Source organism: Zalophus californianus, chromosome 5 (genome assembly GCF_009762305.2).
Source record: "Zalophus californianus isolate mZalCal1 chromosome 5, mZalCal1.pri.v2, whole genome shotgun sequence".
In the NCBI taxonomy this organism is placed as follows: domain Eukaryota; kingdom Metazoa; phylum Chordata; class Mammalia; order Carnivora; family Otariidae; genus Zalophus; species Zalophus californianus.
Window position 1 is genome coordinate 31342835 of NC_045599.1, and position 24001 is coordinate 31366835.

General features: G+C 41.4%; 1 protein-coding gene across 10 annotated transcripts in view; it reads right to left on the reverse strand.

The window, feature by feature from the left end:
- Positions 1 to 283: 283 nt before the first annotated feature.
- BRD8 (bromodomain containing 8) overlaps positions 284 to 24001 on the reverse strand; it is a 34253-nt gene continuing 10535 nt past the window's right edge. For 2 of the 10 annotated variants that reach the window (XM_027604237.1, XM_027604235.1), the window contains 24 exons: positions 23907 to 23956; positions 23570 to 23692; positions 23370 to 23450; positions 22344 to 22408; positions 21558 to 21694; positions 20804 to 21022; positions 20262 to 20406; positions 19157 to 19366; positions 18455 to 18735; positions 17661 to 18113; positions 17277 to 17370; positions 17029 to 17075; positions 16046 to 16260; positions 15755 to 15847; positions 15494 to 15562; positions 14931 to 15108; positions 13757 to 13861; positions 8810 to 9088; positions 7118 to 7381; positions 6363 to 6520; positions 3025 to 3114; positions 2858 to 2926; positions 1222 to 1399; positions 284 to 654 (listed from right to left, as the gene is read on the reverse strand). In XM_027604237.1, the coding sequence (XP_027460038.1) occupies positions 604 to 654; positions 1222 to 1399; positions 2858 to 2926; positions 3025 to 3114; positions 6363 to 6520; positions 7118 to 7381; positions 8810 to 9088; positions 13757 to 13861; positions 14931 to 15108; positions 15494 to 15562; positions 15755 to 15847; positions 16046 to 16260; positions 17029 to 17075; positions 17277 to 17370; positions 17661 to 18113; positions 18455 to 18735; positions 19157 to 19366; positions 20262 to 20406; positions 20804 to 21022; positions 21558 to 21694; positions 22344 to 22408; positions 23370 to 23450; positions 23570 to 23692; positions 23907 to 23956 (3654 nt within the window). In that variant the 3' untranslated portion in view covers positions 284 to 603. Of the gene's footprint in view, positions 655 to 1221; positions 1400 to 2857; positions 2927 to 3024; positions 3115 to 6362; positions 6521 to 7117; positions 7382 to 8809; positions 9089 to 11274; positions 11611 to 13237; positions 13283 to 13756; positions 13862 to 14930; positions 15109 to 15493; positions 15563 to 15754; positions 15848 to 16045; positions 16261 to 17028; positions 17076 to 17276; positions 17371 to 17660; positions 18114 to 18454; positions 18736 to 19156; positions 19367 to 20261; positions 20407 to 20803; positions 21023 to 21557; positions 21695 to 22343; positions 22409 to 23369; positions 23451 to 23569; positions 23693 to 23906; positions 23957 to 24001 lie in introns of those variants that run through there. The other 8 variants (XM_027604236.1, XM_027604239.1, XM_027604238.1 and 5 more) reach the window with 8 other exon arrangements.

Here is a 24001-nt window from a genome sequence, read left to right on the forward strand (position 1 = left end):
ACACCATCCTGTTTCAGACAGTTTATATAAGAAACCCACGTCAAATACCTTCAGTCATTCCACCAGATAGTGTTTTTATTCCCAGATTCTGTAATCATTAAAAAAGCAATCTTCGGGGGCTGGGGGATGGGTTAGCCCAGTGATGGGTATTAAAGAGGGCATGTTCTGCATGGAGCACTGGGTGTTATACGCAATGAATCATGGAACACTACATCAAAAACTAATGATGTATGGTGATTAACATAATTAAAAAAAAGAAAAAAACAATCTTCAACTTGTGAAATAACATTTATTTATAGAGCAGTTACAAAAGGCTTAATTTAGTTACATCTCAATCAAGCCTAAGAAACAAAGAAGTGAGCAACATTTACAGCATAACTCCAAATCTCAGCTTTCCCCGTTTTATATTATGTCCACAGACACCTTTGACTCCTTGGTTGTGAGTTAACATTTTTCTTAGTAGAAAAGACAACAGAAAACTGGTAAACAAGTACTGGGATCTTCTCTGAGTCTCAATAAGAGGTCCCAAATCCAGAAAAGGTCAGGACAGCAGTTCCTGGTTAACAGAAGAGGTTTTCCATCATCCACAGGGTTGGCTGGTTCTCATTCCAAACTATTTAAGTCTCTTCTTTTGTCTAACCAAATATTCAGCACCTATAGTCAAGGCAGATAGCAAGGTATGAATCTTAAAAACTATAGAGATTTGAATGCAATTTTCTTCTTCTGCAATGAGGTTTGATTATGCTTTTTTTCCTTTTAAGTATGGTCCTGCCCAGAAAAGAAACCCCCAAATGTCACCTTCTGGCTCCATGTCTTACCCCTGTAGATGGAACAGTGTGAACATACATTAGTATCAACAGGTGTAGCAACCAAAAAATGGATAATGATTCCAGCCTTTGGTCTGCATGTTTAGCCCTGTGACTTGAGGCACTGGAAGCAGGAGCTCCAGTTATTTATCTATCCCCAGCTCTCTTGAGACTTCTCTGCTGCCTGTCTTCCTACACTACTTTACTTCGCTATCTATGAAAGCTGGTCCTACTGAGACTTAGAGTTTTCCAAAGCAGTAGGTACAACGTCAATACCTCAGGGCCTTTAGCCACCTCTAAACATAAACTCTGAGAACACAAGGTCGCTTTAACATGACTCTTACTCTCACAGATTTTCTAAAATCAGATTCTAGAGGCTGTACTCCTTTTCCTTACAGCTCTCTACATACAGTACCTGAATCTGCTCCAAGACTTCTCGCTCCATCTCCACAGCCATATGGTACACGTGATGATCAGAGTCATTGTACATCACAGCATTCTGGAACATCAGCATCAGGTCCCGCTGGAACTGAGCCATGGTGCGAATCCGTCCCTTAGACAGATTCCTTTTCAAGCTAGTTAAGTCCATGGGTCTGCAGGTGGCCAAGAGAAACCACAGGAAATCAAACCTTTATGTGGGACCTAACATGCTCTCTTGGAGAACCAGCTCTTAATTCCCATCAGATAATAAAATAGCAACAGCAGCTAACATTTGATTTTTTACAATAGGCCAAGCGCTTACCTTGCCAAGTACAAGGTACTTCCTATATTAATTCACTTGGTCCTCTCAGTAAACCTATAAGCTAGGTACCTTATTATCACCAACCGGCAGTGGGTAACCAACGCTAAAGAGGTTAAGTACTTGTTCAAAGTCACACAGCTTGGATTCCAATTCAGAGGTAGCCTGACTCCGGAGCCCACAAACCCAGCCACTATAGGAGGGGTGCTGGCCCCACATACCAAAGTTGCAAAGAGCTCCAATGATTAGTCTGTCACAGAGGAGTTACTGACTGTTCACCATGTGTAGTCATATACTAGTTGTTTAATCTGCTTCTCTTACTATATAATCAAAAGCTAAGAATTTTTTTCTCCTTTTGTGGAGATGAAGAGTGTGAATCAAGTGAATGTTTAGATAAATTACTATTTGATGAGACACAGAGAGTGGGTATATAAGGGGAAGACACAGCAGTGTAGAAAGAGGACTGAACTAGGAGGTTAAGAATCTGGGGTTTAGTTCTAGCTCTGCTATTCACTGTTGATCACCCGAAGTCATAAGCACCTCTGAGCCTTACTTTCCTCACATATAGAATGAAGGAGTCTGTCTGCAAAGGTCCTTTCCTGAGCTTTTACACTCTATTAACACACTGGCTTATGACAGCATTTTAGATGAATTATGCTATAAAAATCCAAAATAGTGCTATCAATCAGTGTTTGTAACAACCATCTGGATTACCATCTTTGCCTTAGCATACCTATAATGGTTTTTTTTAAATTTTTTTATGTTATGTTAATCACCATATGTTACATCGTTAGTTCTTGATGTAGTGATCCCTGAGTCACTGTTTGTGCATAACACCCAGTGCTCCATGACCTATAATGGTCTGATGAATATAGTGTTCGTTTTAAAGTTTTGCTCCAAAAGAACAGTATCAAAACTATCAAAGGCTACGTAAGATTATGACGAATGGATATTACTTAAAAATCAATACTAAAAAAGAAAAAAGCCTATTACACCATTTTGTTCCCTGTATTCCTTCTCAAATGAAGACCAAGCTTATCATAACTTCACAAACTTGCTCAGATGTAAAATACATCCTGCGTTTGTAACTAATGCAATGAAATAAAGAAATGATCAGGGCTCCTGGCTGACTCGGCGCATATGACGCTTGATCTCGGGGTTGTGAGTTCAAGCCCCATGTTGGGTGTAGAGATGACTTAAAAACAAAATCTTTATTTTTTTTAAAGAAAGAAATGATCTAATAGACCAGAAATAAAGTATGAGAAGACAGATACAAAAGCAACCAACCTTTTCTGACCCCTTTTCCACTGACCTTTTCACCACATCCTTGTATCCTGGGGCCTGCCTTTCTGACACAGGCTTCAGAAAAGGATTGCTGAACCTGTTAAGGGACAATCTCTGAGAGGATGAAGAAACCCTGGAAAGTCATTATAAATGAAAAGAGTGGCTGTGAAGGCCAAGAGTGGCTTGGATACCTACCTGTGACTGGCCACCATCTTCCAGACTGGCAGGAGAGTCTTCTTAAATAACAAGTGATCCTGAACAGGGTGACTCTGGCCTAGATCAGACCTATGGGATGAAACGGACAGAAAGGAAACAGTAACTTCACACATGGTATTCTGTCTCTCCCAGGTAGGTAAAGAGATTTTCTCAATATATAGTGCTCCTTCTTAATATGGGAAGGAACTAACACCAGAAATTAAAACATATTGAATGCTTCCATAAGAGACCCCAAACTCTACAAATATTCTCTTACTGGTCACTGTTACCTTATGAAGTAGTTACTTTTTTTTTTTTTTTTAAAGATTTTATTTTATTATTTATTTGAGAGAGAGAGAATGAGAGATAGAGAGCACGAGAGGGAAGAGGGTCAGAGGGAGAAGCAGACTCCCCGCAGAGCAGGGAGCCTGATGTGGGACTCGATCCCGGGACTCCAGGATCATGACCTGAGCTGAAGGCAGTTGCTTAACCAACTGAGCCACCCAGGCGCCCGAAGTAGTTACTTTCTACTACCAATCTACAATTGCTTCTGTCTTTTGGGCTCTTGCTGATTTGCTCTTCAGCACTTGTGACTCTAAAAAACTGGCGTATGAAAGTAGTCTTTGTTCACTGATGCTTCCCAAGTGCCTGGCACATAGTAAGTGCTCAAATATTTCACAGTATTAAGTATTTCAAAAATGAATCTGGTCCTACATTTATGCAGAAACATGCCACATTAATAAGTATTTCTCCTACATTTCCTGAGAAGGAAATACTTGGTTTCACATCTTAGGGAATTCTCTTATGTTTCATGTGAATGCTACATAATTTACATATTTCTCCTTTTCACTAAGAAAATACCTAAGAAAAATTCATTTTTCCTCATGGCCCTTTCTTCTCTGGGCTAAATTGTCTAGTTTTTTTTTCTTCCAGGTGCTATTGTCCAATGTTTTATTTCATCTTATAATCTTCCCAGTTGACAAGTTTTCTTTTTTTTTTTTTAAAGATTTTATTTATTTGAGAGAGAATGGGAGATAGCACGAGAGGGAAGAGGGTCAGAGGGAGAAGCAGACTCCCCGCTGAGCAGGGAGCCCGATGTGGGACTCGATCCCGGGACTCCAGGATCATGACCTGAGCCGAAGGCAGTCGCCCAACCAACTGAGCCACCCAGGCACCCGACAAGTTTTCTCTTTACTCCAAAGTTTAACATTATGTTATACTTCCCACACCTAATGTTTTACACTCTCTGTGTGCTTTATGTACCATACTGTGTGTGTCCATTTGAGCACAACTCACATCCCATTTTATCTTTCTACAAGTTGAGCAATTCCAAACAACTATCCAGTTTCAGGATATAGTATCTCATCTGCATCTCTATTATATACACAAAAATCAACTTGTCCTTAAATCCAGAACCCTATCAGAACAAGGCATTTAAAGACCAAAACAAACCTCTTCCTTTGTTTCTGGTCAGTTGACAAGAATGAATAATATAGTTCCTTGGTACCAGGGTATTTTTGTTCATACAACCACACAACAGGTATTAAGTTTCCATTATATGAAAGGTACTGCCTTAGATTTTGTAACCTCATAATCGAACACTTTTGAAATATTTTAAGAAATAATCCCTAGCTTACCTTTATTTCCAGCTATTTGGAAATGCATGCCAAGCAACTACAAGTAAAAATGTGGGAATGGAAAGGACCTGCAGGCTCAGAGTGGCGCTCCACATGCTCTACTCCTATTTTTCCTAAGGTTAGTACCAACTAAGGGAGAACCAAGAAAAGAGGAGCCTGGAGAATGTCTATCTTTCAAAGGAGTTTTAAGCTTGCCTGATTATAACATACGAACTCAGCTTTCTATCCTCCCCTTAAGCCATCTGGCCAAGGAAACTCAATTACTATTATCTATTGCTTTCTAATAAATATTCCATGTTTATCCTAAATCCTAAAACAAGAGTGTGGATTTTGCCATTCAAGGTACTAAAATGTCATGAGATAAAATGTCCCAGATTAGAGATTTCCTATTTTTTGGATAGTCATCATATGCCTGCCCTCTGCTCATACTTACACAGAGAGTTACAGAAAAGCAAAGGAAGCAATTCTTCAACAACCTAGGTATTAAGCTGTGTTCTACCTGCATAACAAAATTTTGAAATCTGCTATTTAAAAAACAACACTTCATGCTATCTTCTCTCAGTAGATAGATACAAGACCAGGCCCAGAAAAGGAACTGTTTATTACCATAACAAAAACAACTTTTTTTTTCTGATTTAAAAAGAAATTCCCTTTACTAAAAAAAATTAAGATTCCAAGGTGTGCCCTTTAGCTTCATAATTATTTATAAGAAGATAATTATATAAACAATTTCCCAGGATCTGTGAAAAAGAAACAAAGGAGATCGAAAGTTCAAAATAATTTTTATTTTTTATTTATTTATTTTTAAGATTTTATTTATTTATTTGAGAGAGAGAGAATGAGAGATAGAGAGCACGAGAGGGAGGAGGGTCAGAGGGAGAAGCAGACTCCCCACCGAGCAGGGAGTCCGATGTGGGACTCGATCCCGGGACTCCAGGATCATGACCTGAGCCGAAGGCAGTCGCTTAACCGACTGAGCCACCCAGGCGCCTCGAAAGTTCAAAATAATTTTTAATTTCAAGTTACAAGGAGCTGTTTTAGTATTTTTGAAAGAATTACAGTTTCAGTATTAGACTTGAGGGACAATCTGAATGAGCAATGTTTCCTGAATAAATATAGTAATGAAAGAGAAAGGTTATTGAGGCACCTGGGTGGCACAGTCGGTTAAGTGTCCGACTCTTGGTTTTGGCTCCATTTGTGATCTCAGGGTTGTGAGACCAAGCCCTACATCAGGCTCTGTGCTGAGTGCAGTTTGCTAACGTTTCTCTCTCCCTCTCCCTTTGACCCTCCCTGCTTCACACACGCTCTCTCGCTCTCTCTCTTAAATAAATAAATCTTAAAAAAAAAATAGAGAAAGGTTATTTATGAAAGAGATTCTCAATGTTGATGAAACAGATTTTTTTAAAAGTAGGCTCTATGCCTAACATGGGGCTCAAACTTACAACCCCAAGATCAAGAGTCATACACTTTACTGATTGAGCCAGGCAGATGCCTGAAACAGATTTGTTTTATAAGAGGAAAACATAAGACTTCTATTTATACAATAAAACTCTATTTAATTCTACTTCTAGGGTTTTCCAATTTTAATTTCCTTTTATTAATTTATAAAAGTAATCCATGTTCATGGTAATGAATTCAAATAGGGATAAACAGAAATAAAAGTTTGAATCTTAACAACCTTGGATAAAAATCCATACTTACAACTTTGAAGAGGTAGCACGGCTGAAAAGGGTATCCAACAGAGGAGTCTCTGGAATGCTGAAGCCATCATCACACTCACCTGAAGAGGGCTGGTCTCCCATCTCTGACACATACCCTTCACCCTGGTCCTCCTCTTCGGATTCTTGCTGAACCTCCCCCTGGGAATGCCAGGAAACAAAGAGAACGTTAGGAAGAGATTTACTATCTGCAAGGTAATTTTACTTGCATGGGGTAAGTGAAGGCTGACTTTAAGGTAGAAAGGCTCAAGGTGACTTAACTAGACCTTAGTCAATGAATTCTTGGTAACAATTTGGCTGGAGAACTGTGGTTCTGTACCCCTAGAAAAAAATAAAAAGAGCAATATACTAATTTCTAGATGGACGCTGTATTCTTTTAAAACTGTATGATTTGTGGCCCTGGAGTTGCTGGTCTAATATTCATCATAATGATATTCTAAATTTTATTGATTGCTCACTGTGAGCCAGGCACTAAGCGAAGTGCTTTACATGAAATGTCTCACTTAAACTTCACAGAAAACCTAACGTAGAGAGAGCACTACTATTCCATTTACAGCAGAAAAAACTGAGGTTCTAAGATGTTTACTGACACACCTAAGGTCACACAGTTAAGTGGTGTTGAAACCTGGATTTGCACCCAGGGAGCCGAACTCTCTGGGGTTAGCCTATGTGCAGTAACTACTGTGTTCTGCCTCCCTGGGCAGAGGAACAATCAGCCAGCTGGTTTAAGTTACTCACCTCTTCACTCTCCCTGGATAGTCGCTGAATTGCACAAATATCTGAGGGAGCTGGAGCCACGTCTGGCCTTCCATTTTCTCCCAGTGACTTCTCAGCTACCAAGGGTTCTACCCTTGCTGAAGGCTGTTCAGGCTCTCTGCATGACTCTTCTCCTTCAGTAGCTTCCATTTCCCTTCCCTTTTGTTGTCTGGTACCAGATGAAAGACAGCAACCTTCACTTGATTCTTTGCTGCTAATGCACAATGGCTCCATTAAATAAGCTACCTGCAATCATAGTATGAATAGGAACACCAGTAGAAACCATTATCTACATATCAATAATGTTACCTGATTACACTGCCACTATGACTGTTTGAGATGCAGATTAACTCATCATTCTATCATTTAAAATGTGTAAAATAGGGGTGCCTGGGTGGCTCAGTCATTAAGTGTCTGCTTCGGCTCAGGTCATGATCCCAGGGTGCTGGGATCCAGCCCCGCATCGGGCTCCCTGCTCAGCGGGAAGCCTGCATCTCCCTCTCCCACTCCCCCTGCTTGTGTTCCCTCCTTTGCTGTGTCTCTGTCAAATAAATAAAATCTTAAAAAAAAATAAAATGTATAAAATAGGGGTGCCTGGGAGGCTCAGTTGGTTGGGCGTCTGCCTTCGGCTCAGGTCATGATCCCAGGGTCCTGGGATTGAGCCCCACGTCGGGCTCCCTGCTCAATGAGGAACCTACTTCTCCCTCTCCCTCTGCCTGCCACGCCCCCTGCTTGTGCTCTCTAATAAATAAATAAAATCTTTTTAAAAAATAAATAAAATGTATAAAATAACTCAGATACCCAGATATTGAACTAGTTGCTAGGAACCTAATAGTAAACAAGATAGACATGGTTCTTGCCTCTTCAAAGAGCTTGTGCTCTAATTTTTCATGTCAAGTGTCAACTCTGATCAAATTGGGAATGGCAGTCTAGAAAACTGCTGAAAATTTTGTCCGCCACAGACGATGCAGAAAGAAGTAGCAACACCATAAAATGGATTCTTGCTGATCTTAACCTAGGTTCTTCTGAATGTGTGAAGGTGCCACGTAAATATAGTGTCCAATTCAGTTTATTTCTGGCCTTCAACCCTAAACCAGGGTAGTAAGGACACTGTAAAATATTGCCTTGAAGTCATAATGTTATAACCCTCAAAGAGTTCAGGTGTCACCTCCCATGACTCCGAAAAATGAATTGCAAGAGATATTCATAAGGCAGTCCTGCATACAGAAATTCCACTTCCTATGACCTTGGGCTCCTAATGACTGGGATCTTAGAACATTCGGTCAGAAAGCACATATTCAGCACATATTGTGTATTAGCACCAAGCACTAGAGTCATAACAATTAACTTAGCTCCTGCCACTGTGGAGCTTGCATTTTAGTAAACAATATTAAGAGTGGTAGAGGGGTGCCTGGGTGGCTGTCGTTAAGCGTCTGCCTTCGGCTCAGGTCATGGTCCCAGGGTCCTGGGATGGAGCCCTGCATCAGGCTCCCTGCTCGGCAGGAAGCCTGCTTCTCCCTCTCCCACTCCCCCTGCTTGTGTTCCCTCTCTCGCTGTCAAATAAATAAATAAAATCTTTAAAAAAAAAAAAAAAGTGGTAGAAATATGTACGGGCAAGTATTCTCTTAGAAAGTTGAGACTCTTTCAACTTTGGAAACAATGGTTCCCCATTACCTCAGAGAGAAAGTGGAGGAGATTCTGATGGCTGACTTGTTCTGCCTCTTCCTGAGATTCCTCACTGCCTCCGTCCCCCACAAGCAGCTCACTAGGTTCTCTCCCTGGGCTGCTTTCCTCTAGTTCCTCAGCCCCTGGCGCCTCAGTTTCTCTCCAGCTGCCCACATCAAGATCCAGACTGGAATCCCATGAGCTGAAGAGGGACCTGCAGTTGTTGCTCAGCTCAGAGTCATTGGGATAGTCTTGCTCCGAATTGAACCAAACCCACTCATGCCCCATCTGTAAATACACAGAAAAATGCATTAAATTCACTCATACCACTACTTCTAAGGCATTTTCATCTCCAAACTTCAGTGGAATGATAAGGGATCAAAAACTTCTTTCTACTCACCATGACAAAGAATAAAAGCTAGGTGAAGGGAGACATCAGGAGATGAAATGTTTGTCATTAGGAATAAAACGAAAAAGCCCCACGTCAAACAGTGTAACAGAGGTATTACCCAGTAATTTTTTTCTTGGGTTTCCTCATACTCCAAAAGAAAGGAACAGGAGCATAGCTAGTTGAACAGAATTCCTCTATCCCAAATCACCCTTAAACTCAACTGGAAGACAATACATTTGAGGGACAAGAGATATTTTGCTCAGTGTAGACATTTTTAATCTACCAACCACTGAATCCTCAAAACATACTTTAAAATTATCTGTGGCATTCTTCTGGTCATATCCAACTCACCTCAAAAAAGGACTACAGTATCAAGTTTTAAAAGTATCTTCCCTTCCTCTCATTACACTACACTATCCTGGTTTTCTTATCCCTTTCTCCTCTCCCCCCTTTTTTTTTATGGAGCCCAGCGTGGGACTCGAACTCATGACCCTGAGATCAAGACCTGAGCTGAATTGAACTCTTAACTGACTGAGCCACCCAGGCACCCCACTCCTCTCTTTTACAAGTTGCAGTTAATCCTTCTATGTTCTTGCTTGGCCTCTGCTTCCTCATTAAAACTTAATGTCTACGTTTTGAGGTTTCAACTTTGATCTCTACTCAAATAGCTCCCATAACTCCACCTTTACTTCTCATATGCTGGGCTAATTTTTTCCATGTATCCAAAGGTCAATTCCCTTTAGGTGCCCTATCCTCTGCTTCAACTCAACATTTCTAACCAAAATCACTTCTCTTCCGATCTCCAAAATCATTTGCTTTCCCAAATTCCCTTTTCCCCCTTATCAACACTATTTTCCTAACCCTCTTTACTTCTCTTATATTCAGTAAGCAAGCCCACTTCTCAATTTCCATCCACAGTCATTTTTCTCAACACCCATCCTCTGTTCCTGAATAAATGCTATAGCCTCCTGGTCAGTTTCTTGACCTTTAATCCCCAATCGGCTGTTAAGCACATCTGTTACCTTCTCTACCAACCCAAAGTCTGCATCCTTTAATGGATCTCCTCTACAATCTTCTCCCATTTTTAGGGCTTCACTGCTTGTATCACATGCCAGTTTATAGATTGCTTTGGGAATACACTATACTTTTCCTTTTTTTTTTTTTTTAAGTAGGCTCCACGCCCAGTGTGGTGCCCAACTAAGGGCTTGAGCCTGAGATCTAGGCCTAAGTTGAGATCAAGAGTTGGATGCTTAACCAACCGAGCTACCTAGGTGCCCCTATACTATAGTTACTAATCTTCTAATTCTTGGATTGACTTAATTCCTTTCTATCACCCCACAAGACTGTATCTTCTACTTCCTTAGAATCCTAACAAACTTCACGGTTTAAGCCAGAAAGATCTGTGACTTCTAATATGTTTCTTAAACACATCTTTTTCAAGAAAACTCAATGCACTAGACAATTCCCTATTAATGTCCATTTCTGTATAATTAAAGGCTCTAACTGGTTCATTTCAGTTATTTTTATTTAGTAACAAAAGTTGGAATAAACTCAGATGATAAATTTCCTCTTAAACTGATTCTAGCCTTCAAATAGCAATGAATTCTAAACTACACAAGAACCCTACGTATAGAATCAGGAAGGAAATAGTGCCACACTGTTCCAGAAACACCATCTGCGAAGAGAGTACACTAAGTGGGACAAATGTCTGAGATAAAAGTCAGTGCTGCCTCTGTCCGTGCTCTGATCTTCATTAAAAGCAACGCCATGTACAGAACTCTGAAAAGTTTTCCCAAACATTCAAGAAAAACTGAGTAAGATCATCCTCAATACACAATGCAACACTTTAAAACATTAATTATAAATTCAATCTTGGTTACTTACCTGGAGTTCTCCAGGCTGTTGAACAGTTCATATTATAATACCACTTCCCCCCCATCATTTCATTTCCCCAGATGATAAAAAATTATCGTGCAGAAAAAAAATCTCAAGTTTCTCACACACACATATACACACAGAACACACCAAAGGCTCGAGTTTTCTTTTCTTTCAGTTTATTGTGTACACACACACTTCACAGGTGTTTTTTTTTTTAAAAAGTCTGTACACTTCACCAGACAGTACAAACTAGCTACAATATGCTAGCTACACATTAGGACATTAACACAGCCCATGATTTTTGCCCTACAACAGGCAACTGTGCTACTCCAACTCTCTGAGAGAGTTTCCCCAGCTCATGTCACATGGCCCAGGTGCCTCCTCTTCTGTAACTTCCACTTCTGGAACTGGGCCGACAAGCCCAAGCTCTATCTTGTTTACTTCTACTTCAGGTTCAGCTCAATGAGGATACTCTGAAGCTTCACTTTTTCATCTTCATATCTGCTTCAATGGCACAGCGGCGCCCCCTGGTGCCCCCATCCTAGATGACAGGCAGACAAAGAAAGGGCGCATGAGTGAGCTGATTAGGAGGTTAAGAGAAAAGTTGCAACAATGCTGGGGATGTGGTTTCTTGGGGAAGAAGGAAGAGAATCAGCAGAAAAATCCAGGAAATGAGAGGTACAGATCTATCTTCCCACAGAGTGGGCTAAAAAAACTCCTGGCAGTAGTTTGTGAGAGGAAAAGCAGGACAGAGTATTTTGCTCCTGCCCACCACAGAGATAACTGGCGTTCACCTGGGGTCCCAAAGAATGACTATTAGTCATCCCACCCAGGCCCCAAACCGTGTTCAAAGGAACAGGAAGAGTAAAAGAAAGGTGGGAGGGTCAGAAGGGTAGTGGGTAGTGAGATTCTTGGCTAACATACCTGTCCAGCTGTTGGTCCCTATAAGAAAGGCCTTTCCTGCAGACTGACCCTGGCACTAGTTCCCTAGCACCTCCTGACAGGTGTTTTCCATGAGATCAGGACAATCAGAAGGCTTCTTTCCATCTGCTGCTCTCTCCCTGCAGCCCAGCTCCTTCCTCTTGTGCAATATTTTGCTGTCTTCAATAGATAAAAGTTCCTATTAACCAGCTTTGCAACAGCCAGCCAATTGCTTGGGGATCCAGAGTCACTGTTGCAGGCCAGTAAGAAAGAAGGGAGATTACAGTGTTCCGTCCGTGGTACAGGCTGATGCCTGTAGGCAAGATGAATTAGTGAACACTTTTGCTGGGCTAGGCCATTTTTACATTTCTAACATGCAAGGACTCTAAAATTTTCAGAGCTCATGAACGTAAGTTGCCTTTGAGGCGACATTAAAAATAAAAATACCACCTTGCATTTGTTTAACACTTTAATTTTTTTTTTCAAGCCAGTTCCATACCTTGATCTCATTTTATCCTCACAACATCCCTGTGAGGTAGGCTGGACAGGTACCTCTTAAATTAGCTCCATCATACAGATGAGAAAAACAAGGTTGCAAGAGATAATCTGGTTAGTTTAAGATCATGTGGTTTTCGAGCTGATGCTCTTCCATTACATCATGCCTCAGTACCCCATAATGAACAGAGTCAGAGGGTCGTTCAATTCACAGAGAACAACAGTAAGTCTTTAGGGCTAGCTTTACTAAGTTTATCTCAAATTCTACTAGCCACTACTGTATGCGGTACTCATTGTTACTAAGATCCTTATCTTAAATTTTACTGAGTATTTGTGTATCAGGCAACTTAACATTAGGGGAAGAGAAAAAAATTACGTGCTGGGTATTTGCTGGTGTGAGGAACACTTATAAAAAGCCAGCTAGCAGCTGCTGCTCTGAGCAATCTTATTTGTAGAAAAGAATTGGCAAAAGGTGGAGTCAAAACTGAGGAGCAGGTACATCCCAGATCCTTACCAAGAATACCTCATTTCAGTCCAGTGAACTCATAAATAGTCCCTACCCAGCCCACACACACACACATGCAGAAAGACAGGAATGCAGAAAATGAGAGATTCTTATTCAACGACCTGAATAAAGAGAAGTTTAAGACATTGCCACAGTCTGCATGTTGAATTTCCCTCTGCCACCCACCCCCAGCAGGAGCTGAGAATCTTTGTGGCAACACCACCCCTTGCAGCCATTCAATACTTACAAAGAGAGAGAGAAGGAAGGCAGGAGAGCCCATGGGGACACTGTCCTGTTAGAGGACAAACAAACACTGATCAGGTTCCACAGAAACTCTCAGCCGCAAGCACCCCAAACCTCAGGACAGAGACACAAGCACCACACACACAAAGACAAAATTTAAAAACTCAAGAACAAGAGGAAAGAGATCCAAAAGCAGTGTGGCCATTATGCTTTCTGGAACAGGAACTGATGGTCCCCAACTGCTGCAAAAGTCATTTCCCCCACCTTGCAAGCACTCACTCAGAGAAATTAATAATGCACTCATTCAGCTCACAATTTTTCATGTGACTGACTGGGCATTTCAGTCACACCAAGTGTCTTCAACGCTTGGATGAGTACATCCAAAGAATTATATGTCTGTATACCACTGGAATATAGAAGCCCAGCAGTTACCAAGTACCAAGTAGTAACCTAAGGCTCCTTGGATGCTTCAGACTTCTAGCTCTGGAACACTGGTATACAGGCTTTTTCTTGGTCTCCTCACCTTCTCTGAAGAATCCTGTTTGCGGGTAGAATCTCTCCCTCGAAGACTTTTAGCGCTGATTCCAGATTCAGACGTCTGCATAATCAACTGTGTGGCAAGGAATTGCTATAGGGAAAAAAAAGACAGTTGGCCCTTGAGACCTGATCCAGTAGGAAAGAATTAAGACAACTGTAGCTTCATAAATAGAACTTCATTTAATATCCGTCTGCAAACAGCATTCAAATACTTCTTGACTGATTCAAAGTTTAGCATATTAGGTTTTATTCTAGTTGTGCATGCTAAAGGATTTAAATGCCAAATATCTCTAAATTTTTGGCTGTAATACAGAATAAATCTCTCTTAAGAATGAGAAAGAGAAAAAAATCTACATGAACCAAAGGCCATTAGGTAATTTAACTTAGAAGACTATGCAGATATAGACAACATCCCTTGAAGTTCAATATCCCAAAGGGTGCCTGCTAATGTAACTATAGGACATAAGTAGATTATCGGTGATAAAAAGGAAGAAGAAACCATTTGTTGACAGTCAATTATGTATATACTTAATGTAATTTTAAAATATGCATTCAGGGGGTGCCTGGCTGGCTCGGTCGGTGGAGCGCGCGACTCTTGATCTCGGGGTTGTGGGTTTGAGCCCCGTGTTGGGTGTAGAGATGACTTAAAATATGCATTCACCAGCTTATAAAAAATTTACTTCCCCCAAATATTTAAAAACTTCCAGAAACTGAAGTATTTGCCCAAGAAAGGCAGAATATTCTCATAATTCTTTTACCAAACCAACATGAGAAAACCAACACAAATCCATCAAGAACAAAATTTTATGTTCCTGTGTCCCTTAAGACTATTCTAATTAAAAGCCACCAGCACCCTTTCCTGACATCAGTATGAATCCTTCCCCTGAGTATTTTCTTTCTTTCTTTCTTTTCTTAAGATTTTATTTATTTGACAGAGAGAGAGTTAGCGAGAGCAGGAACACAAAGAGGGGGAGTGGGAGAGGGAGAAGCAGGTTTCCCACCGAGCAGGGAGCATGATGCGGGGTTCAATCCCAGGACCCTGGGATCATGACCTGAGCCGAAGGCAGATGCTTAATTAATGGCTGAGCCACCCAAGGGCCCCCCCCACCACAAGTATTTTCATTTCATCCTTGCTAAAACATTAAAGATCCTCAAAGTACCTGAATCTGCTCTAAGACATCTCGCTGCATTTCTACTGCCATATGATAGACATCGTGGTCTGAGCTGTTATACATTACAGCATTCTGGAACATCAGCATAATATCACGCTGAAATTCAGCTGTGCTGCGGATCAATCCATTTTCAATGTTTTTCTTAATAGTTGACAAATCCATAGGCCTAAAAACAAAACAACAGCAACAGGTAAATGGAGGGGAAGAGGAGTCAACTGGATCCAAATCTTTTATTACCACACATATCTTCTCATACATACCCCTTAGTCTTAGCTGCCAGGACTGAAATGCCAAGCCCTCACCCCACAACATGCACTTAATCCAAAAACCAAAGTCAACCTTTATAAGAAGTATCAGCTAAGAAAGGTAATAAAGAGGGTTAATTCTTTTAGACTATCTTTTGTGATCCAGCCACTGAAATGATCAACTTACCACTTGGTCACCTTTACTCACATCAAAAACACTTGCTTTAAATATACCGTCTAAAGTAAAAATCCACTAAACAACTTACAATTCAGGCAAGTCAGCATGCTGAGAGGATAACGGCTTACCTCTGTACAATGCTATGGTAGCCAGGTGCTATATCATCTGTAACAGGCTGCAGGAAGACATTGGCATATCTGTCCAAAGAGAGTAAGGTGCAATTACTGACTTATCCTTCAGAAGCAGAGGTGGAGGGCATCTGATTTAAGTAGCTGAAGGTTGTAAAAGTCAAAGCCCCCAATCCCATATAAACACACCCAGACTTTTTCCTAATCACTAACACTGAGGAGGAGCAGGAGAAAATGTTCCTACTGATTGGTAAAACTCACCTATGATTAGCTGCAGCTCTCCATACAAGCATGATAGCTTTCTTCCAGATTTTCTGTGCCTGAATAGCTTCCTGATCTTCACTACAGACAGAGCTGAAATAAAAGAAACAAAGGGGTCCCACTAGGCATAAGTCAAAAAAAAAAAAAAAAAAAAAAAAACCCTAATCATTTTTTTCTCAACTATTAGTTCCAGGCCAAGAAAGGGAAGAAGAAAAAGTAAGACTGAAGGAAAAGATCTTCTACTTCTCATCTTCACTGTCTTGACCTCAAAGAAGAATCTCAGATACTCACAACTGCGAAGATGCAGGGCTGCTGGGGATGGAGTCTGCCAGTGTATGGGACTGCAGCGTAGCATTGTGAATGCTAAAGCCATCATCACTCTCGCTCACGGGGGGTTCATTATCCATTTCTGACAAATAGCCTTCTCCTTGATCTTCTTCCTTAGCCTCCTCTAGGCTGGCCGCTTCACTGACTCCATCTTCCTCCTCATCCTCACCTGGGGCATCCTTAGACACAGTGTGCTCCGGTCAACAAATGCAAGCAAAGCTATCCAACAAAGCATCATTAAACACGATCTTTTGGGTTAGATCAGTTCTAGAAAATGGCCTCACACTGCGTCCTGACTGAGCCCTCTATCACTTATACTACCATCTAATGTACACTCACCGTTTAAGTAATATAGAACCTGGACAAAGAATAAGACCCAGGATCTTTTTAAAAGGAAGAAAAAAAAAAGCTACTTACTTAAGACTAAGCTAAGAGGCGTTCCTTCTTTCCCCTTGCTCTTGAGAGGAACTCTGACCCTGGATACAAAGTTATCAAAAATAGTTTTTATTTTGTGTCTCCTCTGATGGAGCAAGCTCACATCGCATTACTTTAAATCTGTTTGTTACTACTACTTTAGTAACTCTAAAAAGAAAATTCTGGATAATTTTCCTTGGATAGTCTAACTAATAATCTGATTTCTCATATGTTCTCCCTGACTCTGGCATCCCTAATTTACTTCAAATCACTCTGGAGATCTCAAAGCTTCGCTGTGCATTATGTGCATAAGAAAGCTCTGTGTGATGTTCACAAACTCTTTCAGATGGGAAGCACATGTGGCCACAGTACTGCCAGTATGCCTAACTGTCCACTGCAACTTTTCCCCACGCAACTCCTCACCAGTCTCATCTCAAAGAATAAGATGCACGTTTACTATAACTCATTAAAAAGGTAGTGCTATCGGGAAATCTAGTCACACAGCAAGAGGAATAAAGAAAAGTCTGAAATACCTTTATCTGGCTTCCAAAAATAGTCCCTGATTCTTCTTTCAATGAGTCTGCAGAGGAGAGAAAGACTACCTGAAGATTTTTCCACCTTAGCCTTCCCCTTCCTATGGACAATAATCCCCTGCAGCTCTCCTTTCCATGCTGACCTATTCTACCTCCTCTACTTGCCCACAACCCACAATCCCTCAGAAGCCAAAGCAAAGGATTTCAAGTTAGTTACAGAGTACAGATATCCTGGCCTTATTATTTACCTGACATTTCAAACTTGTGCTGAGTCTCTGCCTCTAAAGGATCTTCGATGGGATTGGAGCCATGGGATGGAGACAACATGCTTTCAGGAGATGCCTGAAGACCAAAAAGAATAAATACCCTAAGTACCGATACATCACTTCAGCTGACAGTTTATTTTTCAATGACGAGACTACAGAAGAAATTAGTCCTGCCCATGTAACAGGAATCTAAAGGTCACCTTTCAAGGAACAGGATAAGCTTATATAGCCATAATCATACCTGTGGGCTTTGGACACATCAACCATGTGAGAATTCAGGAATGCAAGAGGAAAACCAAAGGCCTAAACAGGCACTTCTTACCTAAGGTATAACCCTTCATCCTCCCAACCCTTGATTTTAAATACCTCTGTCTTCACAGTTGTAAGTGGAGTCTCATCGCCTTTCCCACTGGAAACATCTGCTTCAGCAATCTCTCCAGTGGCAATACTTCTAGGTTCCTCGTCTAAGTCCTGACTCCTGAGTTCTGGTGGCTCCACACTTGGGGCTGGAACAACTCCAGCTACTATTTCAGGACCTGAGATGCCTTGTTCTGGTTCTGCAGGTTCCATTTTAATCTCAACACTGGGCTCCCTGATGTCTACCAGTTCATGGATTCCTTTGTTTTCTGTTTCCTCAAAGTCCAGCCTTTCCTGCTTGACTGTCATCTCTGGTGCAGGGAGAGATACTGGCTTGTCCCGCTCCTGCTGGATAGGGTGCTCCCAGGGGCCAGGCAGGGACTGGGGATCATCATTTTCTTCACAGAATGACAGTGCCGCTTCTACTGCTGCCACATCCAGCACTTCAGGATGATCATCTACCTGTCCCATAATACACACACTGTTGAAGTCACAGAAATAAGCCCAAGTCCCTCAATTCTGTTAGCACCAAATGAGATGGCCTCAATCTGTAGCTTCTCTCTCCATCTTCTCCATATAGAAGCAACCAATGGACAGGCTCCTGTCCTGAGCAAACCAGAAACACAGGGATGGCTGGGGAGATGACCAGTGTGAGCACCAAAGGGCTTTGGGACTAAAGAGATGGAGATGGACAGAAGCAGAACTGCTGTTTATGTAATTCTTACTAGAAGAAACAAGGAGAAGCTGAGGAGAGAAGCCTATGTAGGACTCATGAGATTCTTTTGGGCTTTGCTGAAAGTTACCTTGTCCTCAATGATGGCAATGATGTCTCCAACAGTCTCAAAGTCCAGCTCTTCACCTGTGTAGGACACAGCAATATCCATCTTCTCAGCCAGATCTAAATCTTCCTTCCCATCTATACTGGGAGGCTTTGATCCCCCAGGGGCCTCTGCTACCCCTGATCGGAAACACTCTTCTTTGATAGAATTGATGATCATAGAGATTTCGCTGCTATCCATGGAAACAGTCACAGTATGTGGGTCCCCCACAGCTTCCATGGGAACACAAGTGTCAGGCTGACTCACTGAATAATAGTAAGAGAAAAGCATTTCAGAACCTCATTTGATACCAAGTGACCACCTGGACATCAACCAAAGCTATAGACAGGTGTCAAGTACCCACACACTTAAGCTCAGAAAAAGTTACCTTAGATCTACATCTTTGTATGTTTTCTTCTCCCCAATTTTATCTAGAAAGTAGGGTGAGAACACATTCTCACGCCCACTCATATTTGTATATTTAACCCTTTTCCCCCAAAACGTAAATGCCCACCCACATCTTCTCAAATTCTTGTTTTTCTAAGGATAAAGACAGTACATGTCCATAGAGAACAGAACAGAAGCATCTGAATTGGAGTTGATGCTCTTGGGTCAGCTTTCTCTGACTGAAGCTCAAAATGAAATTTTGGACCTAGTGGCTGCTCAGGGCGTGGGTCAGGGACGCACCTGGAGCTACACTCTCAGGAGTGGAGACAGCTGGAGCAGAGGATGGTGCTGGCAGCGCAGGCATCATGACAATGGTAGCCTGGGACACAGACTCTACAGGGGGTGGCACAAGTTTAACTGGAGGTTCACTGGCAACAGTAGTGAAGGAAGCAAGAGGAGTGGTGAACTGTGTAGGACCAGCTTCTAAAAGCCGGGAAAGAGTGGGAGCACCTAACAAAGAGTACACAAAATGAGGTAAGAGGAAAGCACGTGAACAAGAAGCAATAGCCACTTTAAGACTCAACCAAGAAAAGTTTTAGTCTCAAAGAATGAAAGAAACTCCTCTGTCGAATAAGCTCATTATCTATATCCTTACTTTTTCCAACCTTACTAATAAAGATCTTCTTCCAAGTTAGGAATGACCCAAAGCACTAGAACACACAATGTGTGTGAAAAATTGGTGGTAGTTTTAACCCCAGAAGAAAATTTAACAGTAACAACAAAATCACGAAAAACTGGTATGAATAAATCTGTCACTTCTGCAGTTAAGCATGCTATAAACCACCCAAACTCAACACCATTCAAATATCCATATCTAAGGTTTAATATTTTGTAAAACTTTTTTTCTTGCTTTACTTTTTCTATCTCACTTAATTCTCATAACATCCTTGTGAAGTACACACACTGCAATTAATAAAAGAGGAAACTAAGGTTCACGAGTTAAATCATTTATCCAAGGCCACAAAATCAGTATGTGGCAGGCTTGACACCTAAATCCAGCTCTCTGGCTTCAAATCTGAATCCCCTGTACTATAACCTCAGGTATCCCTAGCACTTTCCATAATTTTGCAAGCGCCAGGGAAGCAGCTTCACTACTAACCTCACTCTTCTCATCGATATCTATGCTGTAGTCATCCAGAGCTATCAGTACTTTGAAGATAAGAACGGATTTACAATCTGGGGCACTATGTGGTTCAACAGATAAAGTAGCACCAAAAAAAGTTGGGCTTCACATTTACAATTGACAGGTGCTTACTACTGGAGGCTAGAAACCAAAGACAGTCAAAACTAAGATCAACTGTGAAGTCTATGAAGTCAAGTAGGTAACGGCAAAGTGTTGACTTACCTGAGGCAGCAGGGGAGGCCGCAACAGTGTTGGGTGTTTGCTGCATTTCCCCACCATGTATCATGGGAAGAACCCCGCCTACCTCCAGGAGGACACCTGTACTGTTCAAGTGGCCAGAAGCCACAGCCATTTCACTCTCATTGACCTACCAGGGAAGAATAGAGGTGAAGGCTACACTCAAGCTTTCCTTTACTACCACTTCCCAAAAAAAGCTCCAGCAGTTGACCAAACTTCATGAAGTTAATATCCAAAGAGAATAATTTCAGACCCAAGGGAAGCTCTAATTTTTAAAACTTATTTGACAAGAGTTCTCCAGAGAAGAGAACTGAAATAATTGTGGTTTCAGATAACTCAGGACCCAAGGATACTATCAACTTACTGGTTTTTTGTTTTGGTTTTTGTTTTTTAAATTAACATTTAATTAGGAGCTCTCTTTCTCTTTTGAACTTTTTGTTTTTCCATGTCATATTTTCGATCCCAGGCACTCCCTTCCAAAGTACTAAATCACCACAGCTCTCAAACACCCACAGAAGTCTCCATACCAGTCTGGGGCTAGTAGGCAGGAGGCTGCCCTTCTTCAAGAGCTCTGACAGCAGAGGGGAGGGGGGTGGAGTTGCTTTCTGTCCAAGCATCTTTTTCTGGGGTGAATCATCTGTTACTGGGGTCATGGGGGCTTCTAAGGGTGCAGAGCCTGGAGGAAGGGTGTCAGGAATCCCAGGAAACGAGGTGACTGGGGTACTCGGCAAAGTCCCAGGGGTTACCTAAGAGACAACAGAGAACCTTTATCTGACTTCTCAAACTCTGGAAGGTTCCCTACTAATCCGGATGGGTTAGTGTGTCTATTACTTTATTAGTCCTGAGTGAAATTGCCCAGAAACCCTCTACCCCTCCTGCTCTCAGCCACTCATTTCTTCCCCAGTTTTTTCTCTTCCACCCACTCAAACCCACAATGATCCAAACATTCCACCCAACCTGCCTTTTACAATCTGCTTAACCACTACCAATATTCTATTTACAAGAAAACTATCGCTTACTCCCGGAGGACTTTTATAAGACTAATTTACTTACAAACAATTCTGTAATGTAATATTTTACCTATCTCTCAAAAGGTCAAAAGGCTCAATGTTTTTAGGTCCATCCTTATCTTAGAGCACAGAACATGGCAAATTAAATCTTTAGCATTCAGACCAAGAGAGGAAAATGCCTCTAAGCCAAAAGTGGTTTCCTCATTACTCAGCTCTCTGCTGGCTTATTGCCCCTTTGCTGATCAATTCCTGCAGGTAAAAACATACTCACTCCAGAGGTGGCCTCTTCCATAGTGGTTGCAGTCAAGTCTCCAAGTGGATAATCACCTCCTGGGGAGGCAGAATCTATAGGAGAGCGGACCATCACGGTGGGTAATCTCCGAGGGGGTGTTTTTACTGCTTGACGAGCTAGAACATAAAAGACAACAATTACTAAGTCTTCAAGAGTAAATAAATGGAAGTAAACACTACTCTATTATAATAAAGGACAAATGGGGATGTTGCAGAATTAAAGCAGCATTACAAGTTTGGATTAGAAACCTATTAACACTTCTGGGAGACAGGTTACTTACTAAGCAAACTCACTGAACTATCTCAAAGGTCCTTGAAGTAGGAAAGTGGTTTAAACATTCCTCAATATCCTCTTCAACAAGTTATTAAGTTTCTGCTTTTAACAAGAGGGAAAGACCTCACTGGCTCAGAGCATGTATTCCTAGACTTACAAATGGTTAAGTTCTTATCCAATGAGTGGGCTATTATTAATCTTCTTACAGGGCTTTGAATTCTAAAAACTTAATGATGTTCAACATCTATATGATAAAGCTCTTGTGTCCTAAAAGGACCCAAAGTCTAGGGAGAACTGAGCAGAACTCATTTTCCAAGAGCTTCTTTCTTGGATATAAAGTGATGTTTTTATTCTGGTAAAAGAGAAGAGGACATAGAAAAGCGCACAAGAAAATCGGCATCAGTAGATTCTATCTTACAAGGTAGTGTTCAACTGTTACTAGCATGCAGTACTGTATAGTTAATTGTTAAACAGTCAAAAGGTTTGGTTTACCCTGATATGCAGCATCCGTAGCCTTCCTCTTTACTTCAGCCTCCTCTTCCTCCAATTTCTTTTTCCTAAAGAGGGAAGTAAGAGTATGATCCTAGCCAGCTCTAGTTCCTCTGTAGGTCACAGTGCCCTCACAAGGAAATTTTTTGCCAGGCTAGCACAAGGCCTAAAAAAGAATCTTTACCAGCAAAAGAGGAAATGTTTTTAAAATAAAAAAAAAAATTTTTTTTTTAAAGATTTTATTTGTATGACACAGAGAGAGACAGCAAGAGCAGGAACACAAGCAGGGGGAGTGGGAGAGGGAGAAGCAGGCCTCCCGCCGAGCAGGAAGCCCGATGCGGGGCTCAATCCCAGGACCCTGGGATCATGACCTGAGCCGAAGGCAGACTCTTAACGACTGAGCCACCCAGGCGCCCCTAAAAATTTTTTTTAAGATTTTATTTTTTTTAAAGATTTTATTTATTTATTTGAGAGAGAGAGAACGAGAGACAGACAGCATGAGAGGAAAGAGGGCCAGAGGGAGAAGCAGACTCCCTGCTGAGCAGGGAGCCCGATGTGGGACTCGAACCCGGACTCCAGGATCATGACCTGAGCCGAAGGCAGTCGCTTAACCAACTGAGCCACCCAGGCGCCCCTTAAGATTTTACTTTTAGGTAATCTCTACACCCAATGTGGGACTCAAACCTACAACCCCAAGATCAAGAGTCACATGCTCTACTGACTGACTAGCCGGGCACCCCCAAAACGGGAAAATTTTTAGTGTACTGCCTAACTGCCAGTTCTTCATAGGCAAACTGAAGCACCTTTCAAGTTAAAACTAAGTTATGTCCTCACATTGAAATATTCTATCACATTACCTTCTACAAGTCACTCCCCCCTCCCTGCTACTAGGCCACTCTGCAGCTTTTCCCTTCCAGAATCACTCAAGTCTAAAGGGATGGCGGATGGAGGAGATAAACCAGATTACTTGAGGTGAAAAGGGAGTAAAACGAGAGAGAGGTGTACAAAAGGAAGAATAATATAACCCACATCACAATGTCATTGCAAAGCTCATCCAGTCTGCTGTCCATGTGCCCAGCTTGAATTAGTTCTGCATCTCTTTTCAGCCGTCTAGAAAGAGAAATCAGTTACCTGGGTTTTTCAGTCTACTATTTAAAAAATTCTGACCAGTATAAGAAGTCAGCCCCTTTGGTCTCTCCCAACCACCTGGTATTCTCTCTGATAAGTACCTATATTTTTCTTGGGTTTCCTTTATCACTTTCTTTAGTTCCTCAACTCGTTCAGCAGTCAATTTCCTAACAATGACATCTTCAACTGTTTCAACCACTTCTCCCTTTTCACCCCGTTTCCGTCTGTAGAAAATTTAAAAACAAAAACATACATTTGAATAAAAGAACATCTGTTCCCACTCTCAACTGCTTTCTTTGAGCCTCTCCACCACTTAACCATAGATAACTTCTGCTTTATTTTTAATCACCCAGTAATATTAATAGATATAAACCAAACATCCTCAGTGAACACTTTCCACTAAAGAGATGTGGCTTGAATGCCTGGCTTTGTACTCACTTTGGGGTCTCAGTGGTCTCTAGAAGCTCTGAGTACTGGGAAGCACAATGCTATGGAAAAAAGGTAAAAATATGATGAGCAAGCCTGGAGCAACC